Genomic DNA, 23,699 nt, shown 5'->3' with positions numbered 1-23,699 from the left:
GTTTGTTCCAAGGATCTACTACTCTTTCAGTAAAATAATACTTTCTCATGTTGCCTTTGATCTTTCCCCCAACTAACTTCAGATTGTGTCCCCTTGTTCTTGTGTTCACTTTCCTGTTAAAAACACTTCCCTCCTGAACCCTATTTAACCCTTTAACATATTTAAATGTTTCGATCATGTCCCCCCTTTTCCTTCTGTCTTCCAGACTAGACAGATTGAGTTCATTAAGTCTTTCCTGATACGTTTTATACTTCAGACCTTCCACCATTCTTGTAGCCCGTCTTTGGACCCCTTCAATTTTGTCAATATCTTTTTGTAGGTGAGGTCTCCAGAACTGAACACAGTACTCCAAATGTGGTCTCACCAGCGCTCTATACATGGGGATCACAATCTCCCTCTTCCTGCTTGTTATACCTCTAGCTATGCAGCCAAGCATCCTACTTGCCTTTCCTACCGCCCGACCACACTGCTCACCAATTTTGAGACTGTCAGAAATCACTACCCCTAAATCCTTCTCTTCTGAAGTTTTTGCTAACACAGAACTGCCAATGCAATACTCAGATTTAGGATTCCTTTTCCCCAAGTACATTATTTTACATTTGGAAACATTAAACTGCAGTTTCCATTGCTTTGACCATTTATCTAGTAACGCTAAATCATTTACCATATTACAGACCCCTCCAGGAATATCAACCCTATTGCACACTTTAGAGTCATCGGCAAATAGGCAAACCTTCCCTACCAAACCTTCCCCTATGTCACTCACAAACATATTAAAAAGAATAGGACCCAGAACAGACCCTTGTGGCACACCGCTTGCAACCTGACTCTGCTCAGAATACTCGCCATTAACAATAACTCTCTGATGTCTATGCTTCAGCCAGCTTGAAATCCACTGAACTATCCAGGGATTAAGTCCAATCTTCACTAATTTATCTATCAGCTCTTTATGTGGAACCGTATCAAAGGCTTTGCTGAAGTCCAGATAGGCAATATCCACGGCACCACCTTGATCCAACACCTTTGTGACATAGTCAAAGAACTCAATGAGATTAGTCTGACACGATTTGCCTTCAGTAAAGCCATGCTGATTTGGGTCCAATAAGTTATTGTTTTTTAGATGCTGATTTATCCTCTTTTTGAGTAGAGTCTCCATCATTTTAACTACAACTGATGTCAAGCTAACTGGCCTGTAGTTTCCAGCTTCTTCTCTACTGCCCTTCTTGTGGATAGGCACAACACTGGCCATTCTCCAATCCTCAGGAACATCTCCTGTTAACAGGGATTGGTTAAACAAATCAGTCAGGGGGGTAGCAATGACAGATCTGAGTTCTTTAAGAACTCTGGGATGGATGCCATCTGGACCCATTGCCTTATTTATCTTTAATCTTTCAAGTTCTTCTAAGACATCGGCTTCTAAGATCACTGGAGCTGAATCCGTACAGCTGGAAGCAATGCTATATCCCTCTATAGTATTATTTTGTAAGGTGTCTTTTGAGAAAACTGAACAGAAGTAGCTATTGAAATGGTCAGCGATCTCCTTATTCCCATCAATGCATGTATTATTCCCGGTACTAAGCTTTGTGATGCTGCAGTTTTTCTTCTTCCTATCACTAATATATCTGAAGATAATATATCTATCATCTACCTTCCTTCATACCTTCTTCATACCTATCTATCCATCTATCTATATTCCTTCCTTCCATTCACTCATCCACCCACCTACCCACCCTTCCATCTTTTCCCTCCCTACTTCCCTCCCTCACTTCCTTCTTTCCTTCCTTCCTTCCACCCACCTATGTATCTACCTTCCTTCACACCTTCTTTTCCTTCTATTTATCTAATTCATCTATCTAAATTCCTACCTTCCACTCACTCATCCACCCACCCTCCCTTCCATCTCTTTTCTTCCTTCCTTCCTTCCCTCCCTCCCCCCTCCCTCTTTCCTTCCTCTCCCTATATTTGGGACTTAGAAGTTTTTCAGTACACCGCATGGAGACGCTGCAATGGAGCGCTGGAGCCACCGGAGGGCAGCACAGCCCACAGGACAAAACAGCCGCTTCCCCGCTTTTCTCCAGGCTGCAGCCGTTTTCCAACTTCAACCCCGCCGAGGTCCCCACGAAATTCCCGCAGCCTGAGGGACTCACCGGTAACGTGCGGCTCCCGTGCAACGTGCTAATGGCTGCCTGGGCTTCCGCGTGCATTTGGAATTTCACAAAGGCGCAGCCTGGCGGAGAAGCACAGAGGACGGGAAAGGAGGGAGATTGAAACATAGAAGATTGACGGCAGAAAAAGACCTCCTGGTCCATCTAGTCTGCCCTTACACTATTTCCTGTATATTTTATCTTAGGATGGATCCATGTTTATCCCAGGCATGTTTCAATTCAGTGACTGTGGACTGACCAACCACGTCTGCTGGAAGTTTGTTTCAGTCAAATAATATTTTCTCATGTTGCTTTTGATCTTTCCCCCAACTAACTTCAGATTGTATCCCCTTGTTCTTGGGTTCACTTTCCTATTAAAAACACTTCCCTCCTGAACCTTATTTAACCCTTTCACATATTTAAATGTTTTGATCGTGTCCCCCCTTTCCCTTCTGTCCTCCAGACTCTACAGATTGAGTTCATGAAGTCTTTCTTGATAAATTTGATGCTTAAAACCTTCCGCCATTTTTGTAGCCCGTCTTTGGACCCGTTCAATTTCATCCATCTCTTTTTGTAGGTGAGGTCTCCAGAACTGGACACAGTATCATTCCAAATGTGGTCTCACCAGCACTTTATATAGCGGGATCACAATCTCCCTCTTCCTGCTTGTTATACTTCTAGCTATGCAGCCAAGCATCCTACTTGCTTTTCCTACCTCTAAATCCTTCTCTTCTGGAGTTTTTGCTAACACGGAACTGCCAATACAATACTCAGATTGAGGATTCCTTTTCCCCAAGTGCTTCATTTTACATTTGGAAACATTCAACTGCAGTTTCCATTGCATGGACCACTTATCTAGTAAAGCTAAATCATTTGCCACGTTACAGACGCCTCCAGGAATATCAAGTCTATTGCACACTTTAGATTAGATTATTATTTAGATTATTTTGTTTTGCAAAACCAGAAGGAAAACAAAGGCTCTACTCAACTCTCTCTCTCCCCCCTTCCCCATGTTTCTGAGCCTTGGTGGCCCTGAACAGGAGTGGACTTCCACTCCCAGAATCCCCCAGCTAGCACGCATGGAATTTGGGGAGCTGAAATTCATCTTCCAAGGTTGACCAATACCCCTTTACCTGGACATGGGTAAAGGGACTGAGCCGCGGGCACCATCCATGCCACCTCACCTTTGCTGGTGCCATCTGGGCCTCGGAGTACCGTGCATTCATCGATGTTCCCGAAAGGCTCAAACATCTTTCGGACGTCTTCGTCGGTCTGCTGTTTGCCCAGCATTCCTACAAACAGTTTCCGGTCTTCTGGAAAGACACCAAGAGGCAGGAAGTGGCTCAAAAATAAATAAAATATAAGAGGACAAACTTCCCCCTTTGCAAAAAACGAATTTGCTAAGTCCTTAGCGGAATCGCAGACTGACATTTCAGCTGGGAATTTCGGGGTGCGAAGGCTAAAAAATAAATAATAATCATAATAATAATCCAGACATTGCAGAATCTGCAGGAAACTCTGGTAACCCTGAAATTTAATTGTTTGAAGAAGTTAAAATCTGCAGATAAATGAAGACCCCAATCAAAGCATTGGGCCTGTCTACCCACCCACCCCTCAAAATATAGAAGGAAATCATACCTCCCCTACTTTCGCTGTCTGCAGGTTTCACCTGGATCGGTCGGTTCATCTGTAAGGACAAGAAATAGAATTTTCAAGGCCAAAATGTCAGGCGTTTTGCTTGCAAACGATCCATTGGGATTAAGAGAGCGGACCTAGAAAACAATTGTGTCCCATTCTCTCTCTTTTCTTTTTATGCCTTCCTTGTAGCCGTTCCCCCCCCCCCTTTGTTTAGCTTTTAGAAGCTAAAATAGACTTCTGTCATCTCCGGGGTGTGTGTGTGTGTGTTATCGGGACCGTCCCCAAATGGTTCCTTTCTTTCTGGGGGCTTTGAGCAACACCTTCAATATCCCCAACACCAGCTGGGCTGCTAGTTTTGGGCATCTTTGCCACCCAAAAGTATTGTTCGTTCTACCAATTTTTGACGGGGAGGCTTTTGTTATACGATGGGATGGCAGCGAATCAATTTAATAAATAAAATACAAGAATAGAGTAGAATAGAAATTAGAAAGAATAGAATAAAATAGGGTAGAACAGAATAGAATTTCATAAGGAAGCATAATTCATAGAATGGAAAGAATAGAGTAGAATAGAAATGAGAAAGAATAGAATCTCACATGGAAGCATAATTCATAGAATAAAATAGAATACAGTGGAGTAGAATAGAACAGAAATGAGAAAGAATAGAATAGAGTAGAACAGAAATGAGAAAGAATAGAATAGAATAGAAATGAGAAAGAATAGAATAAAATAGAGTAGAACAGAATAGAATTTCATATGGAAGCATAATTCATAGAATGGAAAGAATAGAGTAGAATAGAAATTAGAAAGAATAGAATAGAGTAGAGTAGAGCAGAAATGAGAAAGAATAGAATAAAATAGAATAGAAATGAGAAAGAATAGAATAAAATAGAGTAGAACAGAATAGAATTTCATATGGAAGCATAATTCATAGAATGGAAAGAATAGAGTAGAATAGAAATTAGAAAGAATAGAATAGAGTAGAGTAGAGCAGAAATGAGAAAGAATAGAATAAAATAGAATAGAAATGAGAAAGAATAGAATAAAATAGAGTAGAACAGAATAGAATTTCATATGGAAGCATAATTCATAGAATGGAAAGAATAGAGTAGAATAGAAATTAGAAAGAATAGAATAGAGTAGAGTAGAACAGAAATGAGAAAGAATAGAATAAAATAGAATAGAAATGAGAAAGAATAGAATAAAATAGAGTAGAACAGAATAGAATTTCATATGGAAGCATAATTCATAGAATGGAAAGAATAGAGTAGAATAGAAATTAGAAAGAATAGAATAGAGTAGAGTAGAACAGAAATGAGAAAGAATAGAATAAAATAGAATAGAAATGAGAAAGAATAGAATAAAATAGAGTAGAACAGAATAGAATTTCATAAGGAAGTATAATTCATAGAATGGAAAGAATAGAGTAGAATAGAAATTAGAAAGAATAGAATCTCACATGGAAGCATAATTCAAAGAATAAAATAGACTACAGTGGAGTAGAATAGAACAGAAATGAGAAAGAATAGAATAGAATAGAAATGAGAAAGAATAGAATAAAATAGAATAGAATAGGATAGAATTTCACATGGAAGCATAATTCATAGAATGGAAAGAATAGAATAGAACAGAAATTAGAAAGAATAGAATAGAGTAGAATAGAAATTAGAAAGAATAGAGTGAATAGAACAGAAATGAAAAAGAATAGAATAAAATAGAGTAGAAATGAGAAAGAATAGAATAAAATAAGAGTAGAATAGGATAGAATTTCATATGGAAGCATAATTCATAGAATGGAAAGAATAGAATAGAAATGAGAAAGAATAGAGTAGAGTAGAATAGAACAGAATAGAGAAAGCATAGAATAGAACAAACGGAACAGAAAAAGAAAAGAATAACAGAGTTGGAAGAGAGTTGAAAGCCTCCAGGGATGAATCTTCTACCTAATAATAAACTCCATAAAAAAGGCGAAGGTAGCAAATGACCTTTGACCTGGATATCTTTGCATCCCACTTCAGAAGGCAGGGTGGAGTTTGGGGGGCAGGTGAGAAGTGTGTGTGTGGGTGTGTGTGGGTGGGTCACAGATTTTGGGAACCAAAGACTCCCAACTGGATTTTGCAAAGGTCTTACGTCATTTGCAACGCAGGGTCTTATTATTATTATATCACAGCTGCTCCCCAACGTAGAAGAACCACAACGGAGGCCAACGTATTTGTGGCAGAACCAAAGATATTTGTAAAGTGGTTTTTTTTTTGACCTCCTCTTTGGCTCCAGTCATTAACATAGTTATTTGTGAGCCGCTCCCAGTCCTCGGAGAGGGGCGGCATACAAATCTAATAAATTATTATTATTATTATTATTATTATTATTATTATTATTGAGTGAGGCGAAGGGTTGAGCGGAGCGAAGTTCTCCATCAACTTTGGTCGTGAAAAAGGAGACTCGGACAGTCACAAATATTATTATTATTATTATTATTATTATTATTATTATTATTATATCATCATTATCATTATCATTATTATTATTTATTAGATTTGCATGCGGGATATGAACCGAGTGCCTGAATTTTGATAACACCCACGGTGAGGATGCTACGAAAGTCACAAGTGTGAAACACGGTCGCAAGTTGTGTTTTTTTCCCACTGCTGCGGTGACTTCAAACGGTTCAAAGCCAAGAAGGACTTCACGGTCACTTACATTTGAATTAGTAAATGGAATATTCTTCTTTAAATAAATAAATAGCCAGCTCATTTTTCTTTTCCCCTCTCTCTCTCACCCAAATCCCCTTCTCTTCCTTCTTTTCCCCAATTCCCTCTTTCCGTTATGTCTTCCTTATTTCCCCACTTTTTACATTTTTTCTTTATTTTTGTATGACTGCAATATGTATGATTATCACACCGTGCATTATATTTATTTCTGTTTCATTTTTAATGTGCATATACTCAATAAAGGCTACTTTTTTTTAGAATATTCTTTTTTTTTAAATGTAGTATGGTCAATTTAATAAAACACAGATATAAGGTCCCTCTTTAGTTTTTTTTAAGCTTTCTTTCTTTCTTTCTTTCTCTTTCTTTCCCTCTCTCTCACACACACACTCAATCTCTATTTTTCTTTGTTTCTTTCCCTCCAACTTTCTTTCTTTCTTTCTCTCTCACTCACTCTCTCTGTTTCTTTCTTTCTCTCTTTCTTTCCCTACCTCTTTCTTTCTCTCTCCCTCTTTCTTTCTCTCTCTCTCACACTCACTTGCTCTGTTTCTTTCTTTCTTTCTTTCCCTACCTTTCTTTTTCTTTCTCTCTCTCCCTCTTTCTTTCTTTCTCTTTCTCACACACACTCAATCTCTCTGTTTCTTTCTTTCCCTCCCTCTTTCTTTCTCACTCTCTCTCTCTGTTTCTTTCTTTCCCTCCCTCTTTCTTTCTTTTCTTTCTCTCACTCACTCTCTCTGTTTCTTTCTTTCTTTCCCTACCTTTCTTTTTCTTTCTTTCCCTCTCTCCCTCTTTCTTTCTCTCTCTTTCTCACACACACTCAATCTCTCTGTTTCTTTCCCTCCCTCCCTCTTTCTTTCTTTCTCTCTCTCTCACACTCTATCTCTCTGTTTCTTTCTTTCTTTCCCTCCCTCCCTCTTTCTTTCTTTTCTTTCTTTCTCTCTCTCTCACTCACTCTCTTTCTTTCTTTCTTCCTTCCTTCCTTTCTTGGATTTATACTTTATCTTACTTTATATGTTTACTTTATCCCCACCAATCCTGAGCTTTTTTGTAGGGGGAGGAGGGAAATTTCGGAAAAAATATCTCCATCCAGACTCCACTCTGTTGCCAGATGTGCGGAAAAAATCTTCCTCGCCCGCCTCCTTCATCCAGGAGAGGATACCCAAAAAACCCGCCCTCCTGCCTATCGCAGCCCAAGAGGCAGGGATGGCGATGGGGTTGCCATGGCGCCCGAGGCCTGTATCTTTCCCCGCCTCCAGTTGCCAAGTTATGTCCTGTTGCCACAGTAACCGGAGCAGCTAAGAGGACCAGTGTGGCTTCTCCTACCTCTTTTTTTTCTGCCTCTCCAGATAGCATTAAATATGGGGATGATTATTCTTCCAGAGAAATAGCAGGCTTATTTAATTGTTTTTTTAAAAACCCACACACACACAAAACCATTCGCTCTTCCTCTCTGCTTGCAGGTTATAAAAACTTTTGCGATGCAAACGGGAGAGAAGAAATCCTTGGATATCCTTTGCTTCAATCCCCTTTAATTTAATATAATTCATATACGATAATATGATAATAAGCAGAAAGGCAGGTCCAGGGGGAGAAACAAAACTTTTGGGAAAGTTTGCCTCGTTTTATTTATTTATTTTGAAGTACGGAGTTATGTTTGAGTGGATTTATTCTGATTTATTTGCAGCCAAAGCAAACCGACCGGAGTTGGCAAATAGGAAGAGCCACCGAGGAAGAGGAGGAGAAAACCCGGAAGAGAATCCGAATTTACTTCCTTTTCATTTCCCAAACTTCATTAAGAGCAGGTTCACTCCATCAAGCACCAGGCAGGTTACATGCAGTTTAAGCAACAAGCACAACAACAACATTTTTAAAAAGAGCATTGCAACCTTGCCAGTTGCGTTGGCGTAAAATTGAAAAGTAAGAGGAGGGGGAAAAACACAGGGATCAACCTGTAGATTTTTAGTAGTTTTATCTATAACTATACCTGGAATTCGCATTTTTAGGACAATTCTTAATATGTATGTATGTATGTATGTATGTATGTATGTATGTATGTATGTATGTATCTATCTATCTATCTATCTATCATGTATGTATGTATGTATGTATCTATCTATCATGTATCAATCAATCAATCAGTCAGTCAGTCTGTCTGTTTATCTATCTATCTATCTATCTATCTATCTATCTATCTATCTATCTATCTATCTATCTTGTATGTATGTATGTATGTATGTATTTATATATCTATCTATCAATCAATCAATCAATCATGTATGTATGTATCTATCTATCATGTATCAATCAATCAGTCAGTCTGTCTGTTTATCTATCTATCTATCATGTATGTATGTATGTATGTATGTATGTATGTATCTATCTATCTATCTATCTATCAATCAATCAATCATGTATGCATGTATCTATCTATCATGCATCAATCAATCAATCAATCAATCAATCAATCAGTCTGTCTGTTTATCTATCTATCTATCTATCTATCTATCTATCTATCTATCTATCTATCTATCTATCATGTATGTATGTATGTATGTATGTATGTATGTATCTATCTATCTATCTATCTATCTATCTATCTATCTATCTATCTATCTATCTATATTTCTCTCTTTCTCATTCATCTATATTTATCTGTCTGTCTGTCTATCCATCCATATTTCTCTCTTCTATCTATCTATCTATCTATCTATCTATCTATCTATCTATCTATCTATCTATCTCTTTCCTATCTATCTATCCATCCATCCATCCATATTTCTCTCATCTATCTATCTGTCCATCCTCCCTCCCTCCCTTCCTACCTACCTACCTACCTACCTACCTTACATAAAGTCTTAATTTTGGACATGTTGTTTCCTTCACATCATTTGAAGGGCCCCCCCACAAAATACTGTGATAATTTTAAAAAAAATTGGGAGGAAGGAGGGGGGGGGTCTTTGAAAGAGCAGCCAGGAAGCCAATGCCCGATCTCTATGGCAACTGGAGAAAATACTCCATGGCAACTACCCACTCATCTCGCCTTTATCCCTTCCGGTTGCCATGGGAACCCTGCTGACATCATCACTTATCTCTATAAACAATGACCAGGAGCGTTTAGCGGAGGGGAGGGGGAGATGTGAGGCTGGGGGGGGGGAGAGAGAAAAGAAACGGTGGGTCCATTGTGGGCTCTGGGAGGAGGGGGGGGGCTTGTTGGCAAAGCAACCCGAAGCAGATTTTTAATTTTTTTTAAGCTCCTCTTGAAACCGCCCCCCCCTCTCCCCCCTCCCCTTTTCTCTCTCCAAGGCCATTTTTTTTTTTTTTTTTTTGGCCAGGGAATATATTTATTTTTAAATCTCTGCACAGTTTAAATCGGGCCAGGCCTTGGGGACCTGAACCCGTGAGGTTGTTTCCTGAAAGGTTTTCACCAAAGGGGGAGAAGAGGAAATAATGATAAAATAAGAGAGGGAATAACACAGGGGAAGGTTAGAAAGAAGAGAGGGGGAAAATAAGAAAGAATGGACTTTGGATGGGGTTGTTTTCCCTCTTTCTTCATTAAAGTGACAGCATAATAACCTTCTGCCCATGTTTAACCCACATCTATAAATCCTTCCTTCCTTCCTTCTTCTCTCTCTCCCTCTCTTCTTTATTTCTTTTTCTTTTCTTCCTTCTCTTCTTTCCTTTCTCTCTCTCCTTCTCTTCTCTTTCTTATTTCCTTCCTTCCCTCTCTCTCCCACTTCTTTCTTTCTTTTCTTTCCTTCCTTTCTGCCTTCCCTTCTTTCCTTTCTTTCCCTCTCTTCTTTCTCTTCTTCTTCCTTCCCTTCTTTCCTTTCTCCCTCTTCCTTCCCTTTCCTTCCTTCCCTTCCCTTTCTCCTTCTTCTCTCTTCCTTCCTTTCTCTCCCTCTCTTCTTTCTGTCTTCCTTTTTCTTTTTCTCTTTCTTTTTTCCTTCCCTTCTTTCCTTTCTCTGTCCCTCTTTTCTTCCTTCCTTCCTCTCCTTCTCTTTTCTATCTATCTTTCTTTTTCTCTGTCTTTCTCTCTCTCTCTTTCCTTCCCTTTTTTCTTCCTTCCCGATCCTTCCCTTCCCCTCTCTCCCTTCTTTACTTCATCTCATTTTCCCTTCCTTATCCCTCCCTTTCTCCCTTCTTTCCTTTCTTCCCATTTTCCTTCTTCCTTCCATCCTAATTTTTTTTGTTGCAAAGCAAAAAACCATCAAGTTCCTAGTCCTTAAGCGTCACACAAACACCCACCCACCAGCTTGGAGGAAAGCCTGCATCGAGAGGCCTCCAGCGAAAGCCCCTCTTTTTCAATGTCTCCATCTGAATTCCGCTTCTACTCCAGCGTCCATGTTCCTCAACCTGCCTGCCTACCTCGCAACCTTGTCGCTCTCCCTTTCCCTGCCCCAAGCAGTGGGCGAAAAAACCAGGACCAGCTGCCAGGGCCGGGCTGGGTTAAGCGATGTCACCGGTCCATATGGAGGAGGAGGAGGAGGAGAGTGGCACGGGTGTGAAAGACGGCGCAAGGCCAAAGGTCCAATTCTGGCCTTGGAAGCCGGCCAGGCCTGCCCAGGTGTGTTTGCATCTGTGTGTGTGTGTGTTTGTGTGTGTGTGTGTGTGTGTGTAAACCTTGAATGGTCTCCCAACCACTAAGCAAAATGGAAACCGGGGTTAGAGAGGGATTAGACCGGGATTAGCCACCTCCAGCGACGTGGTTTCACGTGGATCTGCCATCTGGAGCCGCGGAACCTCGAGTGCTCTCGGAGACGGTGGATTCGGGGGGGGGGGGGTGTGTGGAAAGAAGCAGTGTGTGTGTTTTGTGTGTGTGTGTTTTGTGTGTGTGTGCTTTTAGGGTGGCGAGTGCATCGCAGCCCAACCAGGGTGGTCTGGATTCGGCCATCTGAAACCGGTCTGGATTCCCCCTGCTTGAAAGGCACGGGGGTGGGGGGTGGGAGGTGGACTAGAAGACCTCCCGAGGCCCCTTTTATTTATTTGTAGACTTTAGATGCCGCCTGGCTCCCAACCGGACTCCAATTGGGCGGCTTGTGATAACGGCAGCGGTTGAAAAGCGGTGTAAAAAAACAGGACTTGCAAAAATGATAACAGTTTAAAAAAAGCCAATATAAAAATACACTAATAACCCTTTTTTAAAAAGCCATATATGCTCTCCCAGCTCTGTTCCTATTCTATTCGATTTTCTATTTGTTTCTATTTTCTATTATTCACTCTTCTCTTCTCCCATTCTATTCTACTCTATGCTACTTTACTCTATTTTCTATTCTTAATTCACTTCCTCTTCCTCTCTCTTTTCTCCTCTTCTTCTATTCTACTCTACTTTCTACTCTTAATTCTATTCCTCTTTCTCTTCTCCTATTCTATTCTACTATTTTCTATTCTTAATTCTTCCTCCCTCTTTTCTCTTCTCTTCTCTTCTTCTACTCTTCTCTATTTTCTCTTCTTAATTCTATTCCTCTTCCTCTCTTTCTCTTCTTCTACTTTATTTTTTATTCTTAATTCTATTCCCTTTTATCTCTTTCTCTTCTTCTACTCTCCTCTATTTTCTCTTCTTAATTCTATTCCTATTCCTCTCTCTTCTCTTCTTCTACTTTATTTTTTATTCTTAATTCTATTCCTCTTTCTCTTCTCTTCTCCTATTCTATTCTATTCTACTTTACTATACTGTATTTTCTATTCTTTATTCTTCCTCCCTCTCTTCTCTTCTTCTACTCTTCTCTATTTTCTATTCTTAATTCTATTCCTCTTCCTCTCTCTTCTCTTCTTCTACTTTATTTTTTATTCTTAATTCTATTCCCTTTTATCTCTTTCTCTTCTTCTACTTTATTTTTTATTCTTAATTCTATTCCTCTTTCTCTTCTCTTCTCCTATTCTATTCTACTTTACTATATTTTCTATTCTTTATTCTTCCTCCCTCTCTTCTCTTCTCTTCTTCTACTCTTCTCTATTTTCTATTCTTAATTCTATTCCTCTTCCTCTCTCTTCTCTTCTTCTACTTTATTTTTTATTCTTAATTCTATTCCTCTTTCTCTTCTCTTCTCCTATTCTATTCTATTCTACTTTACTATATTTTCTATTCTTTATTCTTCCTCCCTCTCTTCTCTTCTCTTCTTCTACTCTCCTCTATTTTCTCTTCTTAATTCTATTCCTCTTCCTCTCTCTTCTCTTCTTCTACTTTATTTTTTATTCTTAATTCTATTCCTCTTTCTCTTCTCTTCTCCTATTCTATTCTATTCTACTTTACTATATTTTCTATTCTTTATTCTTCCTCCCTCTCTTCTCTTCTCTTCTCTTCTTCTACTCTTCTCTATTTTCTATTCTTAATTCTATTCCTCTTCCTCTCTCTTCTCTTCTTCTACTTTATTTTCTCTTCTTAATTCTATTCCTCTTCCTTCTTTCTCTTCTTCTACTTTATTTTCTCTTCTTAATTCTATTCCTCTTCCTCTCTCTTCTCTTCTTCTACTTTATTTTCTACTCTTAATTCTATTCCTCTTCCTTCTTTCTCTTCTTCTACTCTCCTCTATTTTCTATTCTTAATTCTATTCCTCTTCTCTTCTCTCGTCTTGTCCTATTCTATTTCTACTTTCTTGTGGCAAGGAGGCCCTTTATTTTGCCGCCTCCCACCCCCCAAATGGAAAGAAATATTGTTGATGATGATTAAATTCAATTCCAAAAAAAAACAAACCAATGGCTTGGGGAGGGGGGCTTGTTTTGCAATTTATTTGGGCAAAAATAAACCTGCCAAAAAGCCAGAGGCTGACAAATTGAAAAAAAATATATGAATCTTTTCCAACTCTTCCCCCCTCTCTGCTTCCACCCCCCCCAGGACCAAGGACAGCTCCGTTGTTCATCACACAACAAAAATATCCTCAGCTTCACAAGTTCTCACCCTGAACCTGCGGAGAGAAACTGTTCTTCTGTCTCCTTAGATCTCCGCACGAGGGGTCGACTTGCCCTGAATCTGGGGGCTCTGTTGTAATCCCCCACCCACCCTCCAAAAAGAAGCAAGAACTAACCCCCTCTGGCCTCCATTTAATATAAGTCTAAATATTAAAGGTATTAAAGACCCCTCCCTCAAATCCCTGCAACACCCACCAAAGGCTGGGATATATTTTTTCCAAAGGCGCCCCCTCCTTCTGGGGTTGGGGGAGGGAGGGGCTGAAGATTAGGAGGCATGGGTGCCCCCTGGCCTAATCCATCTTTGCCTGCCCCCTTCCCGTGGCTCGGCCAGCCCGAGACTAAATCTGGAGATAATCCACCAAATTCCAGATCTCCTGCTGTCCCGGCGTGCTACGCGAGCCCAGAGAGGGAGCGGGTGCGGATTTGCCCCCCGTGGCTTGTGGGGCATCTGGGTCCAGGAGTGGGGGACACACAGCCTTCAAGGGTTAGGGGCTACAATGAGGAGGGGGATTACTGAATGACTGAGTTGGAATCTATCTATCTATACATTGTATATTCCTATGTCCATCCATCCATTGTATATTCCTGTGTGTCTGTCTATCCATTGTAAATTCATCTATCTATCTATCTATCTATCTATCTATCTATCTATCTATCTATCTATCTATCTATCTATCCATCTATCATAATTCCTATCCATGCATCCATCCATCCTGTCTCTCGGTCTGCCTATCTATCCATTATATATTCCTCTATCTATCTATCTATCTATCTATCTATCTATCTATCTATCTATCTATCTATCTATCATAATTCCTATCCATGCATCCATCCATCGTATATTCCTCTATCTATCCATATATCCATCCATCCATTATATATTCCTGTCTTTCTGTCTGTCTGTCTGTCTCTTTCCATCTATCTATCCATCTATCTGTCTATCCATTGTATACTCCTGTATCCATCCATATATCCATCTATCTGTCTATCCATCCATCTATTGTATATTCCTGTCTGTCTGTCTGTCTATCTATCTATTTTTCTATCCATTGTATATTCCTCTATCTATCCATATATCCATCCATCTATTGTATATTCCTGTCTGTCTGTCTGTCTCCATCTATCTATCCATCCATCCATCGTACATTTCATTCTTTCGTTCTTTCTTTCTTTTCTGTCTGTCTGTCTGTCTGTCTATCAACACACATACATACATACATACATACAATGAATTTTCTTAGGGGGAGGGGGTTTAAATAATCCAATCAACGTCTATATTAATGGAGCCCCGTGTGTAGGAGCAGTCTACCTCCAGATGCCGGGGAGAGGAACAAAGGCAAGACCCTGGGACTTTTGCACCCCCAATTTCCGAGGCCCATTTTGGAAGAACGGCTGCCTGTCGTGGGGCGTCCGATGGGCCTGCAGCTTTTTCCTGATTTTTCTAATTTTCCAATTTTCCCTCTGCGGGCAGAGACTCCTTCCCTTCCCTCCCCCCCCCCCCCCCCCCGGCGTTGGCAGGAGGCGGTGCCAGGCCGCAAGGTAAGCGCTCGCTCGCTCGGCTGCTCTGCGACAGCTGGCAAAACACCTGCTCCTTTGGGCGGCCCCTCCTTGGACAAATAGCTGGCAGGGGAACAGAAGGGAGGCTGCCTCCAGGAGGGGCAGGTGGGACGGGGGAGGAAGGGAGAGGCGCCTTCCTGAACATCCGGAAGAAAAGAAAGAAGGAAAGAGAAAAGGGAAAGAAAGGGAGGGAGAGAGGGAGGGAAGAAAGAAGAAAGAAAGAAAGAAAGAAAGAAAGAAAGAAAGAAAGAGAAGGACAAATGGAAAGGAGGGAGGGAGAGAAGGAAGGACAAATGTTGAGGAAGAAAGGAAGGAACGAAGGAAGGAACGAGAGACAAATGGAAGGAGGGACAGAGGAAGGAAAGGAAGGAGGAAAGGAAGGAATGAGGAAGGAAGGGAGGAAAGAAAAAAGAAAGGAAAGGAAATTAAAGGAATGGGACAGAAGGAAGGAAGGAACGAAAGGGAGAGAAATGGAAGGAAGGAAGGAAAGAAGGAAATGAAGGAAGGAAAGGAAGAAGGAAGGAAGGATTGAAGAAGGGAGAAAGGAAAGAAAGAAGGAAAGGAAAGAAGTAAGTAATTAAGGAAGGAAGGAAGGAAGGGAAGACAAATGGAGGAAGGGAGGGAGGGGGGAAGGAAAGAAAGAAGTAAAGCAAGGAAGAAAGGAAGGGAGGAAAGAAAGAAGGAAAGGAAAGGAAAGGAAGGAAGGAAGGGGACAGATATGGGGGGAGGAAGGAAGGAAAGAAAAAAAAAGGAAGGAAAGAAAGAAAGAAAGCATTTTCCAGCAGCCCACTCACTGCCCACCCCCCAAGTAATAATCAAAAGCAACCCCTCCCCTCCTCCCATCCGCAGGGTCAAACCCTTCCCTGGCCTGGATTAAACCTGGTTTGGCTCCTTCCTCCCCCCAGGTGGATGCCAAGAGTCCCCCCCTCCCCTTCTGCCAGAGCTGATGCCAGCCTCCCTCCCCCGCCCCTCCCTGTTGACCTCTCTAATTTCACTCCGCAGGGCCCCGAGGCTGATCCGTGTCCATAATCCTATTTGCAACCCTTTCTCTCTCTCTCTCTCTCTCTCTCTCCTCCCAGGCTGGGCAGGGCAGGGCTGACCCCCGGCTATTTTATCCCAACTACAGCCTAGCCAACGAGGTTAAGTCAAGAGTTAATGCCTTGGACAAGAAGCAAATCTGCTTAGTGCAGGAGAACCATCCCCCCCCCCCCCATACCACTATTCTCCTGGCAGCAGTGAGGACTAGAAACTTGACTACTCCTTTTTCATGGGAACGAAAAAAGAAAAAAAACCAAGGCTCTGCACTCGGGCTGTCTGATTCGCAAGCTGCTAATCGTAAATGTGAGGCTGGTTTTCTACTTGTGTAAAAAAAAAAAATGTTTTAACCACTATCTTGTAAAAAAAGAGATTAGAATAGAATAGAATAGTACAGAGTAGAGTAGAATAGAATAATGTCGAGGAGAGGAGGGTGGACTAGACTAAACTAGAGTAGAATAGAATAGAACAGAATAGAGAATAGAATAGAATAAAGAAGAGAAATGAATGGAATAGAGTAGAGTAGAGTAGAATAGAGTAATGTAGAATAGAATAAAGAATAGAAATGAATTGAGTATAATAGAGTAGACTAGACTAAACTAGAGTAGAATAGAACAGAATAGAGAATAGAATAAAGAATAGAAATGAATGGAATAGAATAGAGTAGAATAGAGTAATGTAGAGTAGAATAGAATAGAATAAAGAATAGAAATGAATTGAGTATAATAGAGTAGACTAGACTAAACTAGAGTAGAATAGAATAGAATAAATAGAATAGAGTAATGTAGAGTAGAATAGAATAGAATAAAGAATAGAAAGGAATTGAGTATAATAGAGTAGACTAGACTAAACTAGAGTAGAATAGAATAGAATAAATAGAATAGAGTAATGTAGAGTAGAGTAGAGTAGAATAGAATAGAATAAAGAATAGAAATGAATTGAGTATAATAGAGTAGACTAGACTAAACTAGAGTAGAATAGAATAGAATAAATAGAATAGAGTAATGTAGAGTAGAATAGAATAGAATAGAATAAAAAATAGAAATGAATTGAGTATAATAGAGTAGACTAGACTAAACTAGAGTAGAATAGAATAGAATAAATAGAATAGAGTAATGTAGAGTAGAATAGAATAGAACAGAATAGAGAATAGAAATGAGAATAAAGAATTGAAATGAATAATTAGAATTGAATAGAATAAAGTATAGTAGAATAGAATAGAATAGAATAGAGGAATGCAAAGTAGAGGGTATTAGACTAGACTAGTCTAGAATAGAGAATAGAAATTAGAACAGAATAGAATAAAGAATAGAAATGGATAGACTAGACATAAGACTAGACTAGAAATAACAGAGTTGGAAGGGACCTTGGAGGCCTTCTAGCCCAACCCCCTTTTTATAGGCAGGAGACCCTACACCACATTGGAAAAACGGTTCTCCAACATCTCCCGTGTTGGAGAAAACACACCACCAGGAGAGGCAGAGCTTCCCCCCCCCTAAAATAAACGACCTCTTTTTTTTTAATTCCCATCTTTGAACACAGATTCCCAGGTTCTACAGACTCGGGGGGGGGGGGGGCGATCCCACCGCTGACACCAAGCGGGGTTGGCGAAACACTGCCCCCCCCAATATTGAGACCCACCCCCAAAGGCTGAGCCGAGAGAGAGAGAGAGAGAGACCAAACTTCGATTCCTAGCTGTCGACGGCGCCCCTTGGAATCCGCCCCCCGGATGGCTTGGCAAGGCCACAGACCTATCAACAGTCGTATGCCGGGGATGGTGGGTCTGTTTTTTGCCTTGGGTGCCACGCTGCCCCATCCCTGGAGATGGCGAAAAACAGCCCAACGGCCCCACTGGAAATTTGTTTCCGTACGTCCAGTCGGCCTGTTTTTTGCCGTCGTGGGGTTTTCCCCAAAAGAGAGCGTGAACGGCCGCAAAGAAGGCCGAAAAAGCACACTGGAGCAGACAACAACGCAAGGCCTCGCGTGGCCACCGATACACCCTGTGGCACATGTGCCATACGTTCGCCACCCCTGTCGTAAACCCGTTGACTAAATACTCCCTGTCTACTAAGTGTTGTGGTTAGCTCTGGCCCAGCTCCTGCCCCAAGGACTGTGGATGTGGGGGAGACATCCACATGCTGCAGGCCTGTTTTGCCCCCGGTGGAATCTGCTGATGAAGGCTCCTCTGACCAAGAAGACATGAGTGACAGGGAGGAGGAGAGTGGGGCAGACAGCTCAGAAGGAGATCAATTCTCTAGCTCCTCCTTGGATTCAGAACAAGAGTTAATGATACAGCCACGCATGAGGAGAGCGATGCATAGGCAGCAACAACTGAGAGATTATTATCAAAGAAAATGTGGCCACCTGTGGTTGGGTGGGGCTGTGGTCATTAGTGAGGCTGCTATAAAGAGCAGTCTGTGGGTTTGGCCATTGTGGAGGATTATCTGATCGCTGTGTTTCGTGACTGCTTTACTGACTTTGACCTTTTGTGTGCTGATTATTCCCCGCTTTGAAACTAAACCAGAGCAAAGTGTGTGTCACTTTGTGAAAGAAGAAGGACTGTGAATTGCCTCACAGCTGCAAGATAAGTATCACAGAACTGATAAGGGATTTGTACCAATTACCAGTTTGTTTGGAGACGAGTGCTCTTTGCTATCCCAAAAGAGGGCTTGGTTTAAGTGAATTTTCATTATAAAGAACATTGTTTTGAATTTTCAAACGTGTGTGTGTGTGTCTGAAATTGTATCTGTGCATTTTTGGGAGGAGTCTACCAGAGAGCTCGACAGAACACTAAGTAGACCCAGAAAATACTCCGAGCGAACCCAAACGCCGGAGGAAGGAACGGCCCCGAAGCTCATCCAACCCAAGTAGCGGTGTGTTGCACACGCAGTTCCGCAGCTCCGGCGTCCATGCGCCCGCCTCCGAGCGCGGTTTTGCTTCCGCGCATGCGAGGGGACAGACACCCGCGAGAGAGTTTTGGGTGATAATTTTTGCGTGCGCGGGAAGCAAATTCTTGCGAGGGGACAGACGTGTGCGAGAGAGTGTTTCCGGCAATTTTTTTGCTTCCGCACATGCGCAGGAGCAAAAAAAACCCACCAAAAATCACATGCCCATGTGTCCCCTCGCGAGATTTTTCTTCCTGAGCATGCGCAGAAGCAAAATCTCACTCAGATGCACGCCAGAGATGCGGAGGTATGCACGCATCTCCATTTTTGTTACTGGGACGATGGCGCTGACAGTACTAATAGAAACCCGCTACCGATTCAATTGGTCTTTTAACGGCTAAATAATCCAGTGGGGATTTTTTTTCGATTCGAAATCAACCTGGGTTAGAACCCTAACCCTAGAAACAGTGGCCAACCAGGAGAAACAGGATCAAAGTACAATCGCGCACGCCTACACCAGACGGAGTTTTTAACACCGAAGGCATCTCCTCCAGATTGCTCCCGGGCACTGTGCTTGGACTTACCCCTGGCAGGGTCTTCTGCTCATGCAGGGCGCTTTGGGCCTTGAGGGCTGATTCCCGGGCACAGTAGGTCAGGAAAGCGCATCCTGTAAAGGAGGAAAAAACACGGGTTCAAACACGGTGCAGAGGTTTATTGATTGATTGATTGATTGATTGATTGGACTTTTATGTCACCCCTTTCTCAGGACTCGGAGTTGGTGATAAGCTCAAGGGTCCCCTTGGTGGTGGTGGGAAAATAAGGGGCGGTTAAACCGAATAACCCCATATCTCTCTCTCCACTGCAAGATATGCTTTTGTTTTCCTGAGGGGAGGCCGCCTGTCAAGCCCATTTAGAAGTCGGTGATAAATCAACGGCTTGCCACACGATCTGTAGAAGGCCTGATATTTTTGGGAAGTCAGGAAAGGTGATTTTCATGAGGGAACAGGTGGTTCAAGGCCATCCTAGGCCCACCCACCTGGACAGAAGCGAGAGGAGTTGCCACACTGGCGCAATCTGAGTGGGCAACGTGAGAAGATTGTGGGCGGGGGGGAAAGGGAGGTGAACTTTCAGATTCAGGGTTCCCAGGGTAGGTGCCAGGATGGCTCCGGCAATAAATGGGAACTTTGAGGAGCACTTTAACTTGGATTCTGATTTAATTTGGATGCTACCTGGAACCTTGACACACAGCTCACCAAAGATATCCCGTTTCTGGGGCCATTTTGCTTCCAAATCTGCAGGCCCTTCCCCGAACCAGTCCTCGAAACCAGCTTGAAACTGGTTTCCCGGCTGTAAATTCCTCCAGGAACCCCCCCCCCCCCGTAACTCAACAAAACTCAAAGCTCAACATCCGAAGAGCTCGGCGTTCAGAGGCCGTCTACCTTAACATGTCACCTTTAGGACACGTTCGAATTTCTTTTCGAATCAAATATTGAATTTCTTTTTTTGTAACTTTTTTGGGAATATATCTAATAGGAAAAGTTTCTGGCGCTTTCCTTATTTTATATCTCTTAACCATTTTTTCTATCATATTCCAGTATGTTTTGGCTTTGGGGCATGTCGTCCACCATTGATGGCAATATGTGCCCAATTTTCATCTTTACGTTTCCGACATCTTGGCTGCAATTTTTTTAAAAAAAAATATTTTATTTTAATTTTAATTCCCCCCATTTTTTTTTTCATCAGCAAAATATGCTCCCATTTCTTCTCTGGCTTCGGCGCTGGGCCTATATTTAGCCTCTGCCTGTCACAACAGGCAACGAAGTGGAAAAGCTAAGCCATTCACGCTCCAGCAGTTCGGCCCTGATGGTGCCACGTCAGCCTGGCCCCGCGAGCTGCCAGCGGGAGGTTTCGGGACGGGGGAGGTTGGCTGTGGAAGTGGGGGGGGGGGGAGCTGAAAGCAGGAAAAAGATGCCACGGGGCAAAAAAGAGATCGCTTCCCTTCTGCCTGTCCTCCCCGCTGAGTCTCTTTCTCCCAATCAATTGAGAAGGGAAAAGAAGGAAGGAAGGAGAGAGGGAAGGAGGGAGGGAGGAAGAAAACAGGAAGGAGGAAGAAAGATGAAAAGAAAGAAAGGGGGAGTTGTAGGAAGGAAGAAGGAGGAAGGGAGAAGGAAGAAAGAAGAAAAGAAAGGAGGGGTTGGAGGAGGAGGAAAGAAGAAAGAAACAAGGAAGAAATAAGAAGAGAAAAAAGGAAGAAGGAAGGAAGGAAGGGAAGGAGAGAGGGAAGGAGGAAGGAAGGAAGAAAACAGGAAGGAGGAAAGAAGAAGAAAAGAAAGAAAGAAAGAAAGGGGGAGTTGTAGGAAGGAAGAAGGAAGGAGGAGGAAGGTAGAAGGAAGGAAGAAGAAAGAAAGAAGAAAAGAAAGGAGGGGTTGGAGGAGGAGGAAAGAAGAAAGAAACAAGGAAGAAATAAGAAGAGAAAAAAAGGAAGAAGGAAGGAAGGAGGAAAGAAAGGAAGGAAGGAAGATAGAGAGGAAGGGAGAAGGAAGGAAAGAATAGAACTACATATATTTTTATTTTTATTTCTTTTTCTTTCTTTCCTCCCTCCCTATATATTTATATTTCCTTCCTTCCTTCCTTTCTATAGGGCTTGGGGGCAAATCATACTGATTTAAATTCCTTCAAAGTTAAGGGAAATTTCAAACATTTTTGATCTGCCATGTACACCATTGCTCAACCTGCAATTTTATATCTGTTCTGCATCCCCTTCGCAACCCACTCACTTCATTTTAAATCTTTCTTTTTTAAAAAAAAAAACCCAAACAACTCTGAAATGCCTCCATCGTCCTCAGCCAACAACTTTTGAGGGGTGGGGGTGTGCGCCAAGTTGCAGCCGCAGAATAAGGGGCCTGGTCTTAGCATCAGTAAGGATGATGACCATTGGGTAGGGTGAGAGTGGAGAATAACAGAAAGCACGTAAATTTAATAAAATACCGCGGTTTCCCCCAAAATAAGACCTCCCCCGAAAATAAGACCCATCATCCTTTGGAGCGCATGCGGTAAAATAAGACTTCCCTTGAAAATAAGACCAAGGGCTTGTTTCGGGGGTGAAAACAAAAAAATTCCTATTGGAGTTGGGTGGCAGATAATTCCAATAAAATGAAATAATATATAATATATAGCTCAAAAAAATAAAGGGAACACTCAAAGAACACATCCTAGATCTGAACGAATGAAATATTCTCCTTAGATATTTCATTTGCACAAATATTGCATTTGCACAACAGCTGGCGAAATGGACTGTCCATCAGCGCCGCTTCCAAAGTGGACAGTTTGATTTCACAGTTTGATCGACTTGGAGTTATATTTCGTTTTTTTAAAGTGTTCCTTTTTTTTAAAGTGTTCCTTTTATTTATTTATTTTTGAGCAGTGTATTATTATTATTATTATTATTATTATTATTACTTAGATTTGTATGCCGCCCCTCTCCGAAGACCTGGTCTTATTTTGGAGGAAACAACGGTGAAATAAAATCAAACTTCCCCAACGCTTGCAAGCCAAGAGCTGTTCACAAATCACTTCAGATTGTGAACAAGGGGCCACAATCTGAAGTTAGTTGGGGGAATGATCAAAAGCAACATGAGAAAACATTATTTTACTGAAAGAGTAGTAGATCCTTGGAACAAACTTCCAGCAGACGTGGTTGGTCAATCCACAGTCACTGATTGTAAACATGCCTGGGATAAACATAGATCCATCCTAAGATAAAATACAGAAAATAGTATAAGGGCAGACTAGATGGACCAGGAGGTCTTTTTCTGCCGTCAGACTTCTATGTTTCTATGTTTCTATCCTCCCAAAAGCCAATTTATGGACAAAATTCAGAATAATTCTCGGAAGACCGCACCCCAAAAATCTCCCTGCCATGTCTGAGCTCAAAAGCAAGGCTTGTTTTTCTGCCCTTCTGTCTGAATTAAAAAATACATTTTGCCCCCCAGGTCTGTATCAGTGTGATGGTGCAAACTGACCACAATTTTAACGTTTTGCCTTTTGCTACAAAATACAACCTGGTATTTTTTATTTTTTATTTGCAAAGAACTCCTCTCTTCTTGGGGGGTTCCTTAAAACGGGGCCTATTTTCTCCCCACTTCGGCGATCTGAACCAACCCACCCACTCAATTTGGGGCAAGGAGGGTCGATTTCCCCCCCCACCCAGTGAAAAAACCGCAAAAACCCGCATTGGCAAGCCGTTGGTGCCATGTCTAAGGACGGGCACGTTCTCCAAATTGGCAGCCTGAAAGAGAGAGAGAGAGAAAGAGAGAGAGAGGGAGAGAGAGAGATAGAGAGAGAGAGAGAGAGAGGGTGACAAGGCACGGAAGGCCGCGACGCTCAAAACAAACCCTAATTAAATGCTGGTTTGAAAACTTGGTTGACCCCAAAAGTACAGGGAGAGGTTTGGGAGTGGAAAGAAACAGACCGAATATTTTCAGGGAAACATATTTTTGTACCACTTTGCATGAAATCTCTCTCTCTCTCTCTTATCTCTCTCTCTATCTCTCTCTATCTCTATCTATCTTTTTTCTCTCTCTATCATCTATTGTCTCTCTCTTCTATCTATCCATATATCTATCTATCATCTTTGTCTGTCTGTCTGTCTATCATCTATCTATCTATCTATCTATCTATCTATCCATCCATCCATCCACCCACCTACCTTTTTTCTCTCTCTATCATCTATTGTCTCTTATCTATCTATCTTTCCATCTTTCTATCATCTTTGTCTATCTGTCTGTCTGTCCATCCATCCATCTATCTTTTTGCTCTCTCTATCA

General features: G+C 41.6%; 1 protein-coding gene across 5 annotated transcripts in view; it reads right to left on the bottom strand.

Annotated features, from left to right (window-relative positions):
- CELF3 (CUGBP Elav-like family member 3) overlaps positions 1-23,699 on the bottom strand; it is a 56,349-nt gene that overhangs the window by 21,215 nt on the left and 11,435 nt on the right. For 4 of the 5 annotated variants that reach the window (XM_070766478.1, XM_070766475.1, XM_070766474.1 and 1 more), the window contains exons 2-5: positions 19,458-19,540; positions 3,783-3,831; positions 3,329-3,457; positions 2,148-2,227 (exon numbers count right to left, since the gene is read on the bottom strand). In XM_070766478.1, coding sequence (XP_070622579.1) covers positions 2,148-2,227; positions 3,329-3,457; positions 3,783-3,831; positions 19,458-19,540 — 341 coding nt within the window. The remainder of the gene's footprint in view (positions 1-2,147; positions 2,228-3,328; positions 3,458-3,782; positions 3,832-19,457; positions 19,541-23,699) is intronic. The other variant, XM_070766477.1, reaches the window with a different exon arrangement.

The sequence above is a fragment of the Erythrolamprus reginae genome, chromosome 13, assembly GCF_031021105.1.
Source record: "Erythrolamprus reginae isolate rEryReg1 chromosome 13, rEryReg1.hap1, whole genome shotgun sequence".
Classification (NCBI taxonomy): domain Eukaryota; kingdom Metazoa; phylum Chordata; class Lepidosauria; order Squamata; family Dipsadidae; genus Erythrolamprus; species Erythrolamprus reginae.
The sequence above is the reverse complement of the archived record's forward strand: the minus strand, read 5'-3'. Positions and strand labels throughout refer to the sequence as shown.